The sequence below is a fragment of the Bos indicus genome, chromosome 19, assembly GCF_029378745.1.
Source record: "Bos indicus isolate NIAB-ARS_2022 breed Sahiwal x Tharparkar chromosome 19, NIAB-ARS_B.indTharparkar_mat_pri_1.0, whole genome shotgun sequence".
In the NCBI taxonomy this organism is placed as follows: Eukaryota; Metazoa; Chordata; class Mammalia; order Artiodactyla; family Bovidae; genus Bos; species Bos indicus.
This window is the reverse complement of record NC_091778.1, coordinates 1,317,811-1,336,683: the sequence shown is the minus strand read 5'-3', so window position 1 is coordinate 1,336,683 and position 18,873 is coordinate 1,317,811. Positions and strand designations below refer to the sequence as shown.

The 18,873-nt window shown below is 36.4% G+C and overlaps 1 protein-coding gene across 1 annotated transcript; it reads left to right on the top strand.

Moving 5' to 3' along the window:
* The first annotated feature begins 10,595 nt into the window (after nucleotides 1-10,595).
* LOC139177704 (olfactory receptor 4C3D-like) lies at nucleotides 10,596-13,034 on the top strand. The gene is made up of 2 exons (XM_070774263.1): nucleotides 10,596-11,516; nucleotides 12,993-13,034. Exons 1-2 carry the CDS (start codon nucleotides 10,596-10,598, stop codon nucleotides 13,032-13,034), a joined length of 963 nt encoding a protein of 320 aa, XP_070630364.1.
* Nucleotides 13,035-18,873: the final 5,839 nt, after the last annotated feature.

Sequence of the window (18,873 nt, the reverse complement as noted above, 5' to 3'; positions counted from 1 at the left end):
GTTTATTATAAAATGTTATTTTAATATTATTTTAGTTTTTTATTTATTCTATCACACACTCTTGGAAAACTCCATACTCTTTCAATACTTTTAAAAATTTTAACCTTACTTTAAAAAAAAAAAAAAAAAAAAAAAAAAACCTATTTGGTCAGTTAACTCTCTTTCCATCATGACATCATTTTGAAGTTCAGGATTTCAAATTCTACATTCAGACTGCTTTTATTCATCAAAGGAAATGATCAACAAAGCGAAAAGGTAACCTATGGAATGGGAGAAAACATGGGCAAATTATGTATCTCATGGGTTTCTCCAGTTGCTCAGCAGTAAAGAATCTGCCTGTAGTGCAGGAGATGCAGAAGGCTCAGGCTCGATCCCTGGGTTGGAAAAATCCTCTGGAGGTGGGCATGGAAACCCACTCCAGTATTCTTGCCTAGACAATCCCATGAACAGAGGAGCCTAGCAATTTTCAATCCACAAGTCAGACATGACTGAAGTGGATATACACACACAGAACATGACTCTCATAATAAGTTAATAAATAAAATATATAAGGAACTTATACAATTAAATAGCAAGAAACCCTCCTTCAAATAATCAAATCTAAACATGGACAAAGAAACTGAATATTTTTTGAAAGAAGACGTAGAAATTGCCAAAAGGAAATTGGAAATTGCTCATACTGATAGTCAATAGGGAAATGCAATCAAAATGAACTCTCCAAATGAATTCTCACCTCATACATGTAAGGATGGCTATATCAAATATTCATCAACAAAAAACTTTGATAAGGATGTAGTGAAAATGGAAGCCTACTATACCACTGTTGGGACTATAAATTTGTTCAGTGACTATGGAAAACATTATGGAGGTTTCTCAAGATATTAAAAGTAAAACTACCATAAAGTTCAGCAATTCAATGCTCATGTAAATATTCATGTAAATATTCAAAAATATGACACCAGGAATCTGAAGAGATACCCACACTTCCATGATCAACATAATATCAACCAAAATATCCACTGATAGATGAATACATAAAGGAAATATTATATATAGATAGTATATATTCGTATATATATATATAGTATATATACTATACATATATGCATTGTGCTGTACCTTGCTTAGTCACTCAGTTGTGTCCGATTCTTTGCAACCCCATTAACTGCAGTCCGCCTGGCCCCACTGTCCATGGGGATTCTCCAGGCAAAAATACTAGTATGGATTGCCATGCCCTCCTTCAGGGGATCTTCCCAACCCAGAGATTGAACCCAGGTCTCCCACACTGCAGGAGAATTCTTTGCTGTCTGAACCACCAGGGAAAGCCAAGAATACTGGAGTGGGTAGGCTAGCCCTTCTTAGGGAATCTTCCCAACCCAGGAATTGAATCCAGATCTCCTTTATTACAGGTGGATTCTTTACCAGCTGAGCTACCAGGGAAGTCTCATATATGCCTTATAACCCTCCCCCCCCAAAAAAAAGGTAGTTTTTTCCCCTCAAAAATGGTTTTATTGAAGTAATATTAAGGAACAAACTATTATGGATTCAAAAACTTATGGAAGGTTTTTAGAAAGTGAACCCTGAAAAAAGGAGTTTTGTGTATGGGAGGGTTGAGATTACATTAAATTTAATTGGGTAAAGGAATTTTATTATTAAAATAAGCAGGTGTAGGATTCAATTTGGTTACTCTCTATAAAGAGAATAAGTTTACTTTGATGTGGCTTTTGATAAAGCTAATGTGAACTTTCTTGCCTTTAAGTGAATTGTATTTGCTTTTGAAATCTTTTATCACTTTGATTAAGTGAATAAACATTCACCTGATCCTATCTGAACAAGTGTTTTAAAACGTCTTGATATTTTTAACAAGCTTTCTATCAAATTCTATTGAAAGCTCTCTTGACACCTTAAATTTGGAATGCTTCAGAGGATCCCTGAGCTATGTTGGAGAGAAATATTAACATTAAACCAAATAGGATTATTTGGTATATTAAATTACAAAGGAAGCATTGTAAAATGAATAATAAGCTCTGCAGATTATACAGCATGAACAAACATTAATAGAGGTGTTCTAGTTATTACCTATATGAATCACATAGAATTGAATAAACTGATAAATAATTTTTTTTGTTTTGTTTTGTCTGATATATTACTAACTTTTAATCTTTTTTTTTAGATGTAAGGAAACTTTTCTCCATAAGCTAATAATGATTTGTAATAACTTGGTAAATTACACTTTTGTAAATAAAATTATAAAATTTATTATTTTCTCTCTCAAGTCATCCATTCCAGAAATGGAAGTTCTAAGGTTCCTATCAGCTTTATCAGGTAAATCTGGAAGGCCATGGACTGACTGGTGATATTTTAGGGGCTGAAAAAGGGAGGAATTCGCCTAAATTTGTAACATGAAATCTGTGACAGGCACTTGATGTGGCTTTCCTGGCCCTGAGAAAGAGGCCTTTTAAAAGTTCAGACTGAGGCATTTTATGAAAAATTCCAGCACAACAAATTTAAAAGAGCCTTTATGATCAAATGAAAAGCTATGGTTCATCCATCCATGGTAAAATTAGGTGGCCACTGTGGGTGTGACTTCAGACACAATCCTGTACTATCAAGTACTTGAATTCTCTGAGCAGTGGAAGAGGATTTTATTCCTATCACAATCTTTACATTTTCATATTTTATTACTGTGAAACACTGGTATACCTCACCAAGCACTAACAGCATATTTGTGAGATAGATGCTATTATTATGGTTATTCTTATATTTCAGATGAAGAACATTGAGATTCAAAAAAGTTAAATAATCTGCCCATTGTTAAAGACAGAGCTAGTATTTACATCTTTATTATTCTAAGTCCAATTGTGATAGTCTTTCAACCGTTTCAAATGATATTGGAATAAAATATTGGAATAAAAGACAGCATTTCAGAAAAATCTTACTTGTTTTGTAGTAACTCTGATTACAGAGTTATATAATATGCCTGTGTATATTAGGCATTGGCCCTCAGAAAGCTATGTGGCTTGCTGGTTCTAGGTTGGTGTGGAACATAAAGTAGAGAGAAGACACCTGCCAATATTCTCTTTACACACACATGATATACCCAACATTTAAAATTGTATTGAGTTTATTTTTTTTATATTAAAAAATACTTTGTCGTTTTAATTTTTTAAAATAATTTTTTATACAAGTTTTAAAGGTGACACTCCAACTACAGTTCTTACAAAATATTGGCTATAGTCCCTGTATTGTACAATACTTCCTTGTAGCCTGTCTTACACCCCAGTACTGGAAACAAGTCTAAACATCTTGAAATATCAGTCAGTTCAGTGGTTCAGTGGTGTCCGACTCTTTGTGACCTCATGAATCACAGCAGGCCAGGCCTCCCTGTTTATTATTCTGCTGTGAACAAGTTGTCCGTTCTTCTAAAAAACAATTGTCCTCCATTTAAATTGATGTGAATATTTTGAGTGTTCTAAAATGGTCAGTTCAGTTCAGTCCAGTTCTGTTGCTCAGTCATGTCCGACTCTTTGCAACCCCATGAATTGCAGCAAGCCAGGCCTCCCTGTCCATCACCAACTCCTGGAGTTCACTCAAACTCATGTCCATCGAGTTGGTGATGCCATCCAGCCATTTCATCATCTGTAGTCCCCTTCTCCTCCTGCCGCCAATCCCTCCTAGCATCAGTCTTTTCCAGTGAGTCAACTCTTCTCATGAGGTGGCCAAAGTACAGGAGTTTCAGCTTTAACATCATTCCTTCCAAAGAACACCCAGGACTGATCTCCTTTAGAATGGACTGGTTGGATCTCCTTGCAGTCCAATGGACTCTCAAGAATCTTCTCCAACACCACAGTTCAAAAGCATCAATTCTTTGGCACTCTAAAATGGTCAGAAGGACATTAAAAAATTAAAATTTACTGTTCTTATTTTACAGAAACAATGGAAGATTCAGTTCAGTTCAGTTCAGTGGCTCAGTCGTGTCTGACCCTTTGCGAAGAAATGCTAAATAACTAGACCATACAACAGGTAAGTCAGCTTTAAACCCAAATACTCTTAATCCACATCCTATGAACTTTACATTATACAGAGTTCCTTGGGAATGGTATGTGATTATGGTTTACAATATAAGAAATTAGAAAATATATAGAAATTAGATAAATATAGAAAATAAAAATATTTTTGATTATTGAATTATTAACTATTAGTAGCAACTAAGTGCAGGTATTTTTCAAAGGCACATAGTAAACTAGACCTGTGAAAACATTTACTATTAGAATGTTGGCTTAATACTTAGCCCCTTGAATATGGAATCTTTATTGAAAACTGCTTTAAGAAATCATTTAAATGGGATATACAAAAACAAAACAGGAATCATTAGTCCACTGTTGACCAAAGAAAATATTTCTCATCTAAACAACTCAAATAAATTATAAGACTTTGTTTTAAAATATGAATATTTCATAAGTGAAGTCTGATTCAAAATAAAAAACGTGTGTATGTGTCATATATGTGTTTATCATTTTCTCTTTTGACATAAACATCCTGCGTGCAACTTCAAGGGTCCATATGTTTTATTAAAAATAAAAATAAAATCAATCAATGCTGTAGTGCAGCAATCTTTAGGAAATGTTATTGCTATAAAATTATGATGTAGAGTAAGAACACTATCTTTAGGATAAGAAGATATGAGTTTTATTTCACATTATGTCATCATTTTCTATAACTTTAAACCAGTCATCCCTATTTCTACAAGTAGTTTACTTAAGTAAATGGAAACTGTTTCCAATTTCTGTGATTCTGCCCAAGCAAGTATGATTATTGCCATAAACATAGTTGCTTCTGCTTCATTTAGAAGTAAAATGGGAAGAATTATGTGACTACAATCCACTTCCCCAAACTGTTCCATTTCTGATAAACAATTTAGGAGATGCTCTCTGCGATTAAAGTACCTTGGGATTGGATTAACATAATATGAGCCCTACTTTGAAGTGCCTTCTGCCTTTGATATTATGCTTCTCTACTCATGGAAATGCACAACACTGCCCATAAGAATAATTTGGCAGGTACCCACTTTTTGTGAAATTAGTCCCTGAAACTATCAAAAGTCAAACCATTCCTCAACTATTTTCCAATCAACTATGAGAAGATTCATATATAATTTCTTCTGCTTTCATTCCATTTTAGCCTTTAAGTTTGAGAATCTGTGTGGCTCTTTCTCAGTGGTTTTCAACCATTCTGTCCTTGGATTTGTAATCTGAAACCACACTTTCCTGGTATAGCTTCAGGACTTCCTTTAAAAAAAAAAAATATATATATATATATATATATATATATATATATGTATGTGTGTGTGTGTGTATATATATATATATATATATATATATATATATATATATATATATTGCCATGGACAGTCTTCACTGATTTAGACATAACTCTATTTCCATTTTGGTGCAACTCTAGGCCTTAGACAGCTGGACTAGACAGGTATAAGAGTTGTAAAGCAATCTATTTACACTGTACCATAGCTATTTAAGTAAAAGTTGAACAGCCACTCAATGAGCATAGTGAATGGATTTCAATCTTTATGAGCTTGGAATTGATGCCCTTGTCAGTACATGATGTTTCTCTGACATGATTCTGCCTTTCATTCCAGAGTGACAATCAGAAAAATCCATATTTCTATAATTTGTTAGATAGCTTCAAATCCTCATTCAGACTGTCTTTGGAATCTACCATCACTCATATTATTACTGCCTTTTATAATATTGGAGTGTTTAGTCAAACTAGGTTTAATCATGTCATTTCAGTTTTCTTTTCCTTCATGACATGTGCTGCTCACAGTGACACATATTCTGGAGCCAATTAAAAGTTAGGTACAACCTATTTTTTCTTCTATTAATACAACCATATTTGAACAGTGTATGTTTCTATATAAGAAAATTTCTCAATTAAATTGAATTAAATACATTTTCAATATAATTTCAAATATCAGTCTATTTTAGTAGTAATTGTAATAGGCCTTACATGAGGTGGCAACCTGAGCTTCTCATGACACTTATGTTGAAAAACAGTAATTTAAAGAAATCTTGTCCCTGAGTTTAGTGCCCTGGCTTCTTATTCTGAATTTGCAAATGGTGTTTTGATTCTGTCTCATGTATTTCCTTGCTATTAATTGTGGCTATTTTCTTTTCTATTTAGTAGACTTATTATGCTTATTTTTTTCTCTACTTAGTAGGCCTATTATGAGGTAAATTTAAAAGACTAAAATATAGTGTTCTACCATCTCTGAATATAATTTGATAGACTTATTTTCATAATTATCACATTAATCTAATCCCAGAATAAATTCAAGATGCAGCCATTTTGAAAAAGTATTGTAAGCTTTATTTGTTTTGAAGTGCCAATATTATTGTTGCTGTTGTTCAGTTGTTAAGTCATGCCCAATTCTTTGTGGCAAGTATTATTATAAAGTTTGTATTATCATTTAAGGTGCATCTGAAAACAGTAGTAAAAATTATGATTTGCATGAATGGTAGACAGATGGAAAGTAATAAGTATTATCATGAAAAAAATTTACATCAGATAGTTATCCACTTTGACTAATTTATATAATGGTGATATTCAGGCTCCATATTAATCTCATTTGTTATCAAATGCATAAATCCATGAATGATTAACTTATTCTGTTCTCTTGTCATAGTGTTTTGTTTTCATGTAGACCTAAGGAGAAGTTCAAAATTAAAGATGAGTACAAAAAGTTATCCTCCAAAGCCCATTTAATTTATATGAAATAATTGAATTGTTGACATGGTATGCTAAGGATGATTAAATACCCTTGGGGTCCAATTAGCCAGAGTTAAGAAAGTTCATAAAATTTACCTACAAATAGAACATGTGATTGTACTTTTAAGAGTCAACAGACAGACCTTACAGAAAGGTAATATTTATAAATTAATGAAGACACTTACAGACAGTTTTAATCATATAACTTCTTTGTTTATGAACTAACAGCTGCCTTGGGCTCTGGCCATGGACGTGTATATTAGACAAGTTCATAGGTAAGATTTTTATTTTCAGGAAAACATAAAATCATAAACTCAGGTTTAAATGGGTTTTATAAATCATAGAATCATGCCTTATCCACACTTATCTGAAATTTGGCACCCTTCTTTAACATGCAAAATATCAAGAAAGGTAGACTCAACTACAATACTACCGATATAGAAATGAAGATATTTTGCTTTTTTCCTATTAATGCATATTTAAATTAGGATTAAAAATAATTAGTGTTAAGAATAACATCAAAATGTTTCCCAGTTAGCAATACAACATAAGAATTTCCTTTAAGAACCTGACCAATTTTGTAAAGTTTAAAAATAAAATAAAATTTAAAAAAAATAAAAAATAAAACATTTATATTAAAAATTACACTTAAATAAAAAAGATGCACTATCTATTACTTATCCATTCCTCTGATGTTAAGTGATCATTGTAGTTTTTGAATTTTCCACAATTTTCCAAAATATGTTTAACATATTTGTATATCATGATCTTTATCCATTAAAATTATTTTTCATCTGATTTCCTCCCAGAAAAAGGTATTATGGAGAGAAAAAAAATAAAAACTATTTCTTCATAGTTACGTCTAAAATACTTGTATTTATAATATGTCTAATTCTTGCTTTATGCATACTAGTCTCTTTCTATGTAAGGGTGTATGCAGGGGGGTGCCATCTCAGAATAAGGATATACAGTGGAGCTGTATTTGCTCCACTGTATTTTCACTTTGTTTCCATAAGTATAGAATTTTCATTTTGGATAATTTAAAAAGTATCCATGTATCATTGAAAGGAAAAGACATATTTTTTGCAGAATGGATGCTGTGGGAAGATGGGAGAAGGGGCCATGAGAACACATGTAGCAGAAACAGGAAGGGGTGGGAAGGTCCTTCCTGTCATGGATGAACTGCTACTGTTTGGTAAGAGCATTTCAGGCATTTAAGGGCATTTACTAGGGATACTTCAGCATACTTAGTGGGCATCAAAGAAATATTTGTTGAATGAGTGAACATGCAGTATACACATATACATATACATATAATATAGTAATATACTTCATATGTGTTTCTATTAGTTGGTTTTAATATGTTTGTATGTATAGTGTATTACCTATCTCTATAACTTATCTATTAATGTTATTTCTCTCTGTTCTCGATATTTTTTTCTTTTAGAATGTTGAAAATAGGGATTTCCTTTTCTTAACAAATTCTCTTCCACTGAATACCTATGCAAGTTCTTTTTTTTAATCCAAGTCTACTGAAACTATCAATTTTTTGAAGGTGACTATGTTAAATTATATGTGGAATATAATTTCGAAGGAGAAAAAAATCACTTAAAATAATATAATTATCTTGATATACTAACATGCTCTTTCCAAGAGGCAATAATTATTTTTATACCTACCACATAATGTGTGCCAGAAATTATAAACCTAGACTGCAACTACCTTTCAATAATTAATTTATGTTTCTCATAAAGAATAATAATAAACATAGCTAGAGGACAACAGCACTTGAATCCATGTAGTTTTCTGGTCTGTGTGGTGGTGGTTTAGTCACTAAGTTGTATCCAACTCTTGTGATCCCATGGACTCTAGCCTGCCAGGCTCCTCTGTTCATGGGATTTCCCAGGCAAGAATACAGGAGTGGGTAGCCATTTCCTTCTCCAGGGGATCTTCCCGACCCAGAGATCAAACCCCCATCTCTTGCATTGCAGATGGATTCTTTACTGACTGAGCCAGCAGGAAAGCCCATAATCTGGAAAAGCAGAGTTATTCTTATCCATGGAGAATGACTATTTACCAAGCATGTCTTATCACTTAATAGGTTTCAGGCACTGCAGACATCATGCCAGACACTATAGTTCCCAGAAAGAAAAAACACACCTGAATAGCTTATGTATTCTGATAGGTACCAGGGTGGATGTGTCACCAAGGACTTATATACATTTCCATAAATTACTTGCTTATGATAGATAGAGGCTTTCCTGGTAGCTCAGCTGGTAAAGAATCTGCTTGTAGTGCAGGAGACCTGGCTTCAATCCCTGGGTTGGAAAGATAACCTGGAGAAGGGAAGGGCTATCCACTCCAGTATTCTGGCCTAGAGAATTTCATGGACTGTATAGTCCATGGAGTCACAAAGAGTTGGACACGACTGAGCGACTCACACTTCACTGTGATAGAAAATTGTTGACCATGTATTTGTTTTCACAGTTAAAACTGAGTGTTCAAATATAAATTATTATGGAGGAAAGAATTATATTTGCACAGGACCTCTGAGCCTACAAGATACATCTGAGAATTATAACTTATAACCTCATAGACACAGAGGAGGGCTTGAAAGTTTGAGATACTGAGATGATGCAGCAAAGTCCAATGGAGAAGGAATCAAAGTGAAAATCCAGATCTCACATACATCAGTTCAGTTCAGTTCAGTCGCTCAGTCATCTCCGACTCTTTGCCATCCCATGAATCACAGCACGCCAGGCCTCGCTGTCCATCACCAACTCCCGGAGTTCACCCAAACTCATGTCCATCGAGTTGGTAATACTATCCAGCCATCTCATCCTCTGTCATCACCTTCTCCTCCTGCTCCCAACCCCTCCCAGCATCAGAGACATTTCCAATGAGTCAATTATTTGCATGAGGTGGCCAAAGTATTGGAGTTTTAGCTTTATCATCAGTCCTTCCAAATAACACCCAGGACTGATCTCCTTTAGAATGGACTGGTTGAATCTCCTTGCAGTCCAAGGGACTCTCAAGAGTCTTCTCCAACACCACAGTTCAAAAGCATCAATTCTTCAGCACTCAGCTTTCTTCACAGTCCAAGTCTCACATCCATACATGACCACAGGAAAAACCATAGCCTTGACTAGATGGACCTTTGTTGGAAAATTAATATCTCTGCTTTTTAATATGCTATCAAGATTGGTCATAACTTTCCTTCCAAGGAGTAAGTATCTTTTAATTTCATGGCTGCAATCACCATCTGCAGTGATTTTGGAGCCCCCAAAAAACAAAGTCTGATACTGTTTCCACTGTTTCCCCATCTATTTCCCATGAAGTGATGGGACCAGATGCCATGATCTTTGTTTTCTGAATGTTGAGCTTTAAGCCAACTTTTTCACTCTCCTCTTTTACTTTCATCAAGAGGCTTTTTAGTTCCTCTTCACTTTCTGCCATAAGGGTGCTGTCATCTGTATATCTGAGGTCACTGATGTTTATCCCGGCAATCTTGATTCCAGCTTGCCTCACATACATAGTGCAGTGCTTTTCAGTAAATCATGTATCAAATGTCCTTAGCAATATTTTACAGGTGATAGATACTAGGAGTCTGAAGAGATAAAAACCATCATTGAAGAAGTAAGAAAGTCTTGAAGGAAATACTGAGCAAGAATGCCAAAGACATGCTCCATGTTTACAATGACTGCACTGTTTTTGTTCTCAGAAATTCAGAACAGAAGCCTTTCAATATTAACAAGTACTGTTTTTTATTACTTTTTAGGTAATTCAGGCCCTAAGAAGTTGTTACATGCTGAATGGATCTTCTTATGCTTCAAAACAATGTGACTGAATTTGTTCTCTTGGGACTCACACAAAATCCACATTTGCAGAAAGTACTATTTATTGTCTTTCTGCTTATTTTCCTGTTTACCATGGTGGCCAATCTGCTCATTGCCATCACCATCTCCCTCAGCCCCACACTTTCTGCTCCAATGTACTTTTTTCTCACTTATTTGGCCTTCATAGATGCCTTTTACACATCTACCACAACCCCCAAAATGGCCATTGACCTGCTGTACCAGAGGAGAACCATCTCTTGGCATGGATGCCTGGCTCAACTCTTTTTGGTACACTTCCTGGGAGGATCAGAGATTATAGTCCTCATCGTCATGGCCTATGACCACTATGTGGCCATCTGCAAGCCTCTGCACTACACAGCCATCATGCAACAGGGGCTCTGCCAGCTCCTGGTTGTGGTGGCCTTGATTGGGGGGATCCTGCATGCTACTGTACAGATTCTTTTTACAGTAGACTTGACCTTCTGTGGTCACAAAGTCATGGACCACTTCATGTGTGATTTCTTCTCACTCTTGGAAATTGCCTGCAGTCACACACACACACTTGGAATGGTGGTGGCAGCCAACAGTGGGGCCATGTGCTTGCTCATTTTTTTCATGCTACTCATCTCCTACATAGTCATTCTGAGCTCCCTGAAATCCCATGGTTCTGAAGGACGGCGCAGAGCCCTCTCCACATGTGGCTCCCACTTTACAGTAGTGGTGCTGTATTTTGTCCCTTGTATATTTAGTTACATGCGTCCTGTGGCCACTTACCCTGGGGACAAGTTGGTGAGTGTGTTCTTTATAATAATCACTCCCATGTTAAATCCTATCATTTACACAGTGAGAAACACAGAGGTGAAAAATGCCACGTGGAGTTTGTTGAAGAGGAGAGTAGCTTAGGCTGTCCTTGAGGCTGAGAAAGTAATTAATTATATACATAGGGAAGATTTTACCTATTGTAAATTGTGAAAGTAATTTAGGAAAATTTTTAGATCATTTCCATTAAAAATATTTTCCAAGCTGATTTCTCCCCAGAAAAAGGTATTTCATCCACTGAAAAAATGACTAGAAGCTAACATTTGTTGGGTATTTGATAATGGCTAGTTATTTTTTAGTCTTTTTGATAACTCTTAATGCACTTTACCAAGGCTTGTATGTTGACATTTATAGATTCTAAATAAGCAAGGGAAAGAACTCTAATCCCCTAGTGGATCATGGTTGCATAATTTTTCTCCAGAGTCTTACCGCTCCTTTACTAAATTCTTCATATGTATTTCTTGGATGAAAGTTGCTTTCCATAGGATCTGATTTCATAACTTCTTTAATTTATGCTTAGCCTGTGAGAAAGTAGTCTGGTATAGAAATTTTCAGATAGATATATGGATAAGAGACATATGGGAAGTGCAAGAATCACTACAGATTTTCTTTTTCTGAAATAAGAATTTACTAAAAACAAATAGAAAAGTGCCCCACAAAAGGAGAATGAATAACTCACAGTCTACTTCATTTTTTTTTCCACATAATTTAGGCCAGAAATTTTGAAATTACTCTTAATTTGCTTTTTCTTTTTTGTTTAAATATCCTTATAGCTCATTTTTCCTTGAATATGAAGGAAATGTTTTCCTCCATATGAAGACTGAGGAAATATTTGAAATAAGAATGGCAAGCATTTTTTTTTAAAATCAAGTTTCAACAGAAAGTCATTTAATTAGATTCAAAGCTATGAAGGGAACTATATGTAGCTATGTGTGGGTCTAATACATATATTTACATTAAATGACCCCCCTATTATCTATAAGGGATATTTGCTTCAGTTGATTTGTCCATGTAAACTGGGGGTTCCATTATCATTATCCCCATTTTACAAAGAAACAAATTGAAACCATGAATATTTATTAATTTACTGAAATCAAATCACACATTTTTATCCCACAGTGTGTGTCAGGAAAGCTAGAATACAGCTTCCTTTCAAAACTTTCAGCTATGAACTTCTGACCAGAACTTTAAAACTTAGTTTTGCTTTCATTCAAATGAAACTTAGTAGTCCATACTATGTTTAGGTATATAGATACGAAACTTACCTGTAGTTTCTTATCTATATAATTCAAAATTATCCACTTTATCCTTCAAGAAAATCATATTGGTATTGCTGCAGCCTCATAGCAAAGGTCTCAGAGATACAGCACCACAAGTTGATAGTATTGCAAAGTATGTCTCTTTTATAAAACTAAAAATTTCTTTCAGATTTTCCCATTAATAAACATTCAATAATATATCATATTAATATTATTAGTAATTTATAATATCAGCAATGATGTGATATATATTAATATAAATTTTCCCATTTATAAAACTAAAAATTCATTTCAGACTTTCCCAGTATTAAAATTGTCCATCATAAAAATAAAATAGCTAAGATGAACTATAGCAAGTCTGCAATGCTCCTCTATGCATCTGAAGGAAAAAAAGTCATCCTACATTATATAACTCATAAATTTAAGTTCTCTGACTACAGCACTTGTAGCAAATGTTACTTCTGTTACTTCTCAGAAATATCACTTTCTCAAATCCAATGATCAACTGAAACCATTTTTTCCCCATAATTTACACATACTGTAATACCAGAGCATCATACTGGTGTGACTACGTTTACTAAGTTGTGCTGTCTCCAGTACAATTCAGTTCAGTTGCTCAGTCATGTCCGACTCTTTGCGACCCCATGAATCGCAGCACACCAGGCCTTCCTGTCCATCACCAACTCCCGGAGTTCACACAGACTCACGTTCACCGAGTCAGTGATGCCATCCAACAATCTCATCCTCTGTCGTCCCCTTCTGCTCCTGCCCCCAATCCCTCCCAGCATCAGAGTCTTTTCCAATGAGTCAACTCTTCGCATGAGGTGGCCAAAGTACTGGAATTTCAGCTTTAGCATCATTCCTTCCAAAGAAATCCCAGGGCTGATCTCCTTCAGAATGAACTGGTTGGAACTTCGTGCAGTCCAAGGGACTCTCAAGAGTCTTCTCCAACACCACAGTTCAAAAGCATCAATTCTTTGGTGCTCAGCTTTCTTCACAGTCCAACTCTAATATCCGTACATGACCACTGGAAAAACCATAGCCTTGACTTGACGGACCTTTGTTGCCAAAGTAATATCTCTGCTTTTCAATATGCTATCTAGTTGGTCATAACTTTCCTTCCAAGGAGTAAGAGTCTTTTAATTTCATGGCTGCAGTCACCATCTGCAGTGATTTTGGAGCCCAAAAAAAGAAAGTCTGATACTGTTTCCACTGTTTCCCCATCTATTTCTCATGAAGTGATGGGACCAGATGCCATGATATTCATTTCCTGAATGTTGAGTTTTAAGCCAACTTTTTCACTCTCCACTTTCACTTTCATCCAGAGGCTTTTTAGTTCCTCTTCACTTTCTGCCATAAGGGTGGTGTCATCTGCATATCTGAGGTTACTGATATTTCTCCTGGCAAACTTGATTCAAGCTTGTGCTTCTTCTAGGCCAGAGTTTCTCATGATGTGCTCTGCATATAAGTTAAATAAGTGCAGTGACAATATACAGCCTTGACATACTCCTTTTCCTATTTGGAACCAGTCTGCTGTTCCATGTCCAGTTCTAACTGTTGCTTCCTGACCTGCATACAAATTTCTCAAAAGACAGGTCAGGTGGTCTGGTATTCCCATGTCTTTCAGAATTTTCCACAGTTTATTGTGATCCACACAGTCAGACTTTGGCATAGTCAATAAAGCAAAAATAAATGTTTTTCTGGAACTCTCTTGCTTTTTTGATGATCCAGAGGATGTGGGCAATTTGATCTCTGGTTCCTCTGCCTTTTCTAAAACCAGCTTGAACATCTGGAAGTTCACGGTTCACATATTGCTGAAGCCTGGCTTGGAGAATTTTGAGCATTACTTTACTAGCATGTGAGATGAGTGCAATTGTGCGGTAGTTTGAGCATTCTTTGACATTGCCTTTCTTTGGTATTGAAATGAAAACTGACATTTTCCAGTCCTGTGGCCACTGCTGAGTTTTCCAATTGTGCTGGTGTATTTAGTGCAGCACTTTCACAGCATCATTTTCAGGATTTGAAATAGCTCAACTGGAATTCCATCACCTCCACTAGCTTTCTTCATAGTGATGCTTTCTAAGGCCCACTTGACTTCACATTCCAGGATGTCTGGCTCTAGGTCAGTGATCACACCATCGTGATTTTCTGGGTCGTGAAGATCTTTTTTGTACAGTTCTTCTGTGCATTCTTGCCACCTTTTCTTAATATCTTCTGCTTCTGTTAGGTCTATACCATTTGTGTCCTTTATCGAGCCCATCTTTGCATGAAATGTTCCCCTGGTATCTCTAATTTTTTTGAAGAGATCTCTAGTCTTTCCCATTCTGTTGTTTTCCTCTATTTCTTTGCATTGAATGTTGAGGAATGCTTTCTTATCTCTTCTTGCTATTCTTTGGAACTCTGCAATCAGATGCTTATATCTTTCCTTTTCTCCTTTGCTTTTTGCTTCTCCTTTATCACAGCTATTTGTAAGGCCTCCCCAGAGAGCAATTTTGCTTTTTTTGCATTTCTTTTCCATGGGGATGGTCTTGATCCCTGTCTCCTGTACAATGTCACGAACTTCATTCCATAGTTCATCAGGCACTCTATCTATCAGATCTAGGCCCTTAAATCTATTTCTCACTTCCACTGTATAATCATAAGGGATTTGATTTAGGTCATACCTGAATGGTCTAGTGGTTTCCCCTACTTTGTTCAATTTCAGTCTGAATTTGGTAATAAGGAGTTCATGATCTAAGCCACAGTCAGCTCCTGGTCTTGTTTTTGTTGACTGTATAGAGCTTCTCCATCTTTAACTGCAAAGAATATAATCAATCTGATTTCCATGTTGAGCATCTGATGATGTCCATTTGTAGAATTTTCTCTTGTGTTGTTAGAAGAGGATGTTTGATATGACCAGTGCATTTTCTTGGCAAAACTCTATTAGTCTTTGCCCTGCTTCATTCCGTATTCCAAGGCCAAATTTGCCTGTTACTCCAGGTGTTTCTTGACTTCCTACTTTTGCATTCCAGTCCCCTGTAATGAAAAGGACATCTTTTTTTTGAGTGTTAGTTCTAAAAGGTGTTGTAGGTCTTCATAGAACCGTTCAACTTCAGCTTCTTCAGTGTTACTGGTTGGGGCATAGACTTGGATTACTGTGATATTGAATGGTTTGCCTTGGAAATGAACAGAGGTCATTCTATCATTTTTGAGATTGCACCCAAGTACTGCATTTTGAAATCTTTTGTTGACCATGATGGTTACTCCATTTCTTCTGAGAGATTCCTGCTCACAGTAGTAGATGTAATGGTAATCTGAGTTAAATTCACCCATTCCAGTCCATTTTAATTTGCTGATTCCTAGAATGTCAATGTTCACTCTTGCCATCTCCAGTTTGACCACTTCCAATTTGCCTTGGTTCATGGACCTTACATTCAAGGTTCCTATGCAATATTGCTCTTTACAGCATCGGACCTTGCTTCTGTCACCAGTCACATCCACAACTGGGTATTGTTTTTGCTTTGTCTCCATCCCTTCATTCTTTCTGGAGTTATTTCTCCACTGATCTCCAGTAGGATATTGGGCCCCTACTGACCTGGGGAGTTCCTCTTTCAGTATCCTATCATTTTGACTTTTCATACTGTTCATGGGGTTCTCAATGCAAGAATATTAAAGTGGTTTGCCATTCCCTTCTCCAGTGGATCACATTCTGTCAGACCTCTCCACCATGACCCGCCTGTCTTGGGTGGCCCCACGGGCATGGCTTAGTTTCATTGAGTTAGACAAGGCTGTGGTCCTAGTGTGATTAGATTGACTAGTTTTCTGTGACTATGGTTTCAGTGTGTCTGCCCTCTTATGTTCTCTTGCAACACTTACGGTCTTACTTGGGTTTCTCTTACCTTGGACATGGGGTATCTCTTCATGGCTGCTCCAGCAAATTGCAGCCATTGCTCCTTACCTTGGATGAGGGGTATCTCCTCACCACCTCCCCTTCTGACCTTGAACATGGAATAGCTAGGCCCTCCAGCACCAGCACAACCTCCGCTCCTTGGAAGTGGGGTTGCTCCTCCCGGCCACAGCTCCTGGCCTTGGGTACAGGGTAGGTCCTCCTGGTCGCCACTACTGGCCTCGGACACAGGGTAGCTCCTCTAGGCTGTTTCTGCGCTGTCACAGCCTGCTCGGCCTCTGCTCCTGATCTCGGACATGGGGTAATTCCTCTTGGTTGCCTCCTCTCAGGCTTGTGGTCCTCCCGCTTCTGCCTCTGACCTCTGATGTGGGGTGGCTCCTCTCGCCCGCACTAAAGATGCAGGTCGCAGTCGCCCGTGCTAAATGGGCTGGTCACAGCCACCCGCACTAAATGTCTCCAGTTCATAAGAAACCAAACATTTTCCAACAAAGTCTAGGTCTAAAACATATCATCAGTATTTAATCTAAAAACCAATACAATATTGTAAAGTAATAAATCTTCAATTAAAATCAAAAAAAAATATATTAAAAAAAATACGGAGAAGGCAATGGCACCCCACTCGAGTACTCTTGGCCTGGAAAATCCCATGGACAGAGGGGCCTGGTGGGCTGCAGTCCATGCGGTCGCTAGGAGTTGAACACGACTGAGCGACTTCACTTTCACCTTTCACTTTCATGCATTGGAGAAGGAAATGGCAACCCACTCCAGTGTTCTTGCCTGGAGAATCCCAGGGACGGGGGAGCCTGGTGGGCTGCCATCTATGGGGTCGCACAGAGTCAGACATGCCTGAAGCGACTTAGCAGCAGCATATTAAAAATAAAATAAAATTATCCAATTTGTAATTCTGATGAGAATTAAACATTTCAACAGAATCTCGACTAAATGCTATGTGGTTCATTTTGTCTAATGATTTTTACAGAAGAGAGGATAGTGTTCTGGGGGTAAGGATGGGAATAGCACTAAATAAGTGTGGTTTCTATGCTAAGATCAAACAGAGGATTTGGAGAGGGAAACTCAGGCCAATGATTACGTCTTAGAGGCTATACCTGGGACTCAATGGAAGGGCGAGGAGGTTAATGATGTATAAATTATTATTTGCAAACAGCAATCTATCAAAGTATAAGAACTGAAGAGGAAATGCAAAGCATTCTGGCATTGTCAGTGGATAGTCTTGATGGTTTGTAAGTTTAATGCTTGTTTAGATGATCCGTTGCTCCATCACCACGAATCTCCCCTAAGAACCAACTGTCGTCTGCTTATTTCTGATACTTAAAAAAAAAAAAAAAAGTAGTAAATATGTTTTTCACTAAAAATAATGGCATAAACAATGTTTGGATCTGTTATGTAAGGATATTTTGGTTTAATCTGAACTTTTAATTCCATAAAAATATTAGGCATTAAGTGAGTGGAATGAGTGTATAACTGTTGGAGGCGTGTATGATGCATACACTTTGATAGGTTCTTTACATCATGTAGCAGCAAGTATTATTAGAGAGGTCTTCACTCCATTTTATACAGGAGGAAAATGTGATTCAGTGAAGTTAGACAACATTATCAGGTCTTTTAGTCTTTACTTCCTCTACTCTTCTCACTTATCAATTCTCCTTGATATCATGAAGTGAAATATAGCTAAGCACTTATCTGATCATTGGCCACATTGTGAAGAGTGTCATTGAGACATTATTCTCAGTGGGAGGTATTTTTTTTCCTTCATCTCCCTGCTTACCTTCATTTCCTAGATTATTTATACTCTGTAGACTCTTCTGGTGTTAATGAAAATCCACCTGATGATTTTTTCTGCAGATATATTCCCTTCCTGTGCATCATGATAAATGGGATGAAATAGGCTCAGGAAATGAAATTCAAGTGTCTGAGTTTCAAAGGAAGTGACACTTGGGTGAAAGATGTATTTAAGGAAAAATAAGCAGCTCAATCAGCAAGGAAATTGATATTCTGTTTGAGTAGAAGGTAGCACCTTGAAGAACTAATTGTGTAGTTATTTGAAGTAAAGACAGATTTTCAGTTTGATCCAAGTTTAAATAACTGCATTATACATCTTCCTTTTGAAAAAGAAGTAGGTTATTTAAAAACATGCATTTGAAATAGAGGAAATATCTCTCCCAACAAAGCAAAACTTATTCCTTGGGAGTTGAATATTTCTTAGTATTTTTTTGGCTATAATGCACAGATATACACAAATCAACTTAATAGCTGGTATATTTGTGGTATT

Bases quoted from the DNA above. Each gene is read 5' to 3' on its own strand.
- LOC139177704 (XM_070774263.1), top strand. From the start codon at position 10,596: ATGGATCTTCTTATGCTTCAAAACAATGTGACTGAATTTGTTCTCTTG. The intron at 11,517-12,992 runs GCTTAGGCTGTC...AATTCATTTCAG, and splicing joins GTTTGTTGAAGAGGAGAGTA to ACTTTCCCAGTATTAAAATT.